At 55.0% G+C, this 2,447-nt stretch overlaps 1 protein-coding gene across 1 annotated transcript in view; it reads left to right on the top strand.

Moving 5' to 3' along the window:
- The window catches only part of VOLCADRAFT_108495 (uncharacterized protein), a 1,903-nt gene extending 474 nt beyond the window's left edge, over positions 1–1,429 (top strand). Inside the window, exons 3-4 of the mRNA XM_002959101.1 lie at positions 87–263; positions 849–1,429. Of these exons, the coding sequence (XP_002959147.1) occupies positions 87–263; positions 849–1,070 (399 nt within the window). The 3' untranslated portion in view covers positions 1,071–1,429. The remainder of the gene's footprint in view (positions 1–86; positions 264–848) is intronic.
- Positions 1,430–2,447: the final 1,018 nt, after the last annotated feature.

Raw genomic sequence — 2,447 nt, forward strand, 5'->3', positions numbered from 1 at the left:
CCCCCCTCCTCCGTAACACTTTCTCCCCGGCTCTCTGTCCTTGCCCTCTCCCCTCGTCACCACAAAACACACACAACCACACGCAGCCCCGGCTATTTCAGAACTCCCGCTGCTCCGCCTCGGGAGGACCCCTGGAGTTGCCTGTCGTACACTTCTTGTGTGGCCATTCGTACAACCTCCGTCAGTTGGGGGATAACGACCGGGAGTGTCCCCTGTGTGGGCCGGACCAGCGGAGGGTAATTGAGATACGGAACAGCATGCAGGTACGACAGTACGACGGTCGCCCTCCCGGAATAACCCACCTTGGTGTTGTCCCCCGGGGGAATTATCGTGTCTTGTTTCGAACCTGCAGTTGTCCGCTGCCCCTCCCGCTCTGTTGGGATCCTTCCCTCCTGAACTCCAAGAAGTAGATTTCTGAGATCCACACACACACATACACACATCCGCCGAAATCTCGCAATCTTTTCATTCCCTCCCCTTTTCGGTTTCTCTGCGGGCAGATTCCCTGTCCCGGGATCTCTCGGGATCTCCTAATAGTGCATTTAGGCTCATGAGAGGTTCCGAATAGCATAGCCGACAGCATTGCCGACAGCCCCACAGCCCTGCCCTCCTCTGTTTGCCCCCATGATCACTTATCGCTTTCTACTTCAGCTAGATTGGCGGTTTCCGACCCTTCTTCCCCCGCCTTCGACGCCTCCACAGCTCCGCCGCCACAACACCGTGCCCCCCACCGTGCCAGCCCCCGGGCTCACTCCGTCCCTCCCCTTCCCCCGCTTTGGCCCCGCGGGCCCCTCGCTGCCCCCCTGGTTGCCCCTCTGCCACCCCACCCCCCCCGCGCCCCCCCAAAGGGGGCCTCCCTGCAGCCCGAGCGCTTCTTCGCGGAGTTGCGACAATCGGCTGACGGCTTCGCGGTGGTGGCCGAACACTTCGGACGGGGGCTGATGAACGTGACGCCGGTCGCGGCCGCTACGGCAGCGCCTGCCGGTGTCCCCGGAGGGCCAGTCGTACAGAGCAGTACAGTGGAGTACAACCCCGGACAGTATTCAACAGTGTATCTTCTCGTTGTGTAGTGGCCTATCGGTTATTTGGGACCCCAAGGGGTTGTTTCGGGGTCCGTTAATCCGGTTAAGTACAAAGAAGTGTTGAATCGGTTTCATGATTTAGAAAAGGGAAGTAATTGACGCAGCTGACGGCAAACAAGGAGTGGAATGTCGGACCTTTCGGATTGAGGAACAGTACATCATCCTCTCTTTTATGTACAAGCGACATACAGACTGACAGACATGCATAAAAACTGACAGAAGAGCTACATGGGGCGGTTTCGCCATCTTACCACCTTCCCCCCTCTTCTTTCTTTTGGAGTCTCGCATCCCAGTGAGGTGGTCAGGATATTGGTTATCATTGCACTGCTTTTAATGTTGATCGTCGTACATTCGTGCATCCCAGACTACGAGTACGGCGGCTGGTGGTGGGGAGGGGGACACATGCATGCGTGGTTGCGACTTTCTTGCACGAGGGGAATGGATGCTTAGGGCTGCGGTTGGGCGGGGTCATATATATAGCGGGGCGGGTATTGATCGGCAAGACCGCCTCTCGGGAGGTGGAAGGTGGGAGGTGGGAGGTGGGAGGGCGATTGCAAAACACGCACGCATATGCATCGGCAGCAGCAGCGGATCAATACAATGTCCTCAAATATTCCTCCCCCGCTTTTATACGCACCTTGCTCGTTGAATGTCAGGTACACTGCTGCTTAGGATGAGTTTTAACGCCGCTACTGGTCGCCCATCTGGAGCTGATGTGTGACCTGAAACGCGCATCAGCCATCAGCTGCGATGCATGGCTGGCCATACAAACGTCCAATAGCGATAATAATATGCCGTCGTTCCCCATCCATGCTGCTGCTGTTGCTGCTGCTAATCCACAAAAAATTCGACTTGTTTGAAGTCAGACTTCCTGGTTTGGGATAAAGCCGGTCTTAGTTAGTTACAAGTTACAAGTTCCGCACAAGTGCGGGGTCGTCCAGTATATTATTGCTCTCGCTGGCGCCCACCTGCAGCCCATATCCGTATTGCCACTGCCCTCCCTCCCTGAACCAGTGATTTATAAGTATTGAATGGTCAACCTGCCCGCCCTCAAACAAACTCTCGGTTACCATCTGGTACCTAATAAGGCGCATTACTTCAAATTTGTGCATACTTCCGCCGTGGCATATAATAGGCCTGCTATCAAAAACCCTATAGTGTATGTTATACAGTCCAAGTTGGACTCATCAGACCTATCTGAAAAGCCAAAACAAGGAACCAGGAGCAATGTGTATTCCACAAGCCTTACGGCTCGACCCAGTTTGCCTTTGGGGGGGATGCTGCAGCAGCAGGTGGCCTGCCGGGGTATTATACATATATAGATACGGTATTACATACAGAGCGCACAGAGGGCGGTGTTACGTA

The sequence above is a fragment of the Volvox carteri genome (assembly GCF_000143455.1).
Source record: "Volvox carteri f. nagariensis unplaced genomic scaffold VOLCAscaffold_126, whole genome shotgun sequence".
NCBI lineage: Eukaryota > Viridiplantae > Chlorophyta > Chlorophyceae > Chlamydomonadales > Volvocaceae > Volvox > Volvox carteri.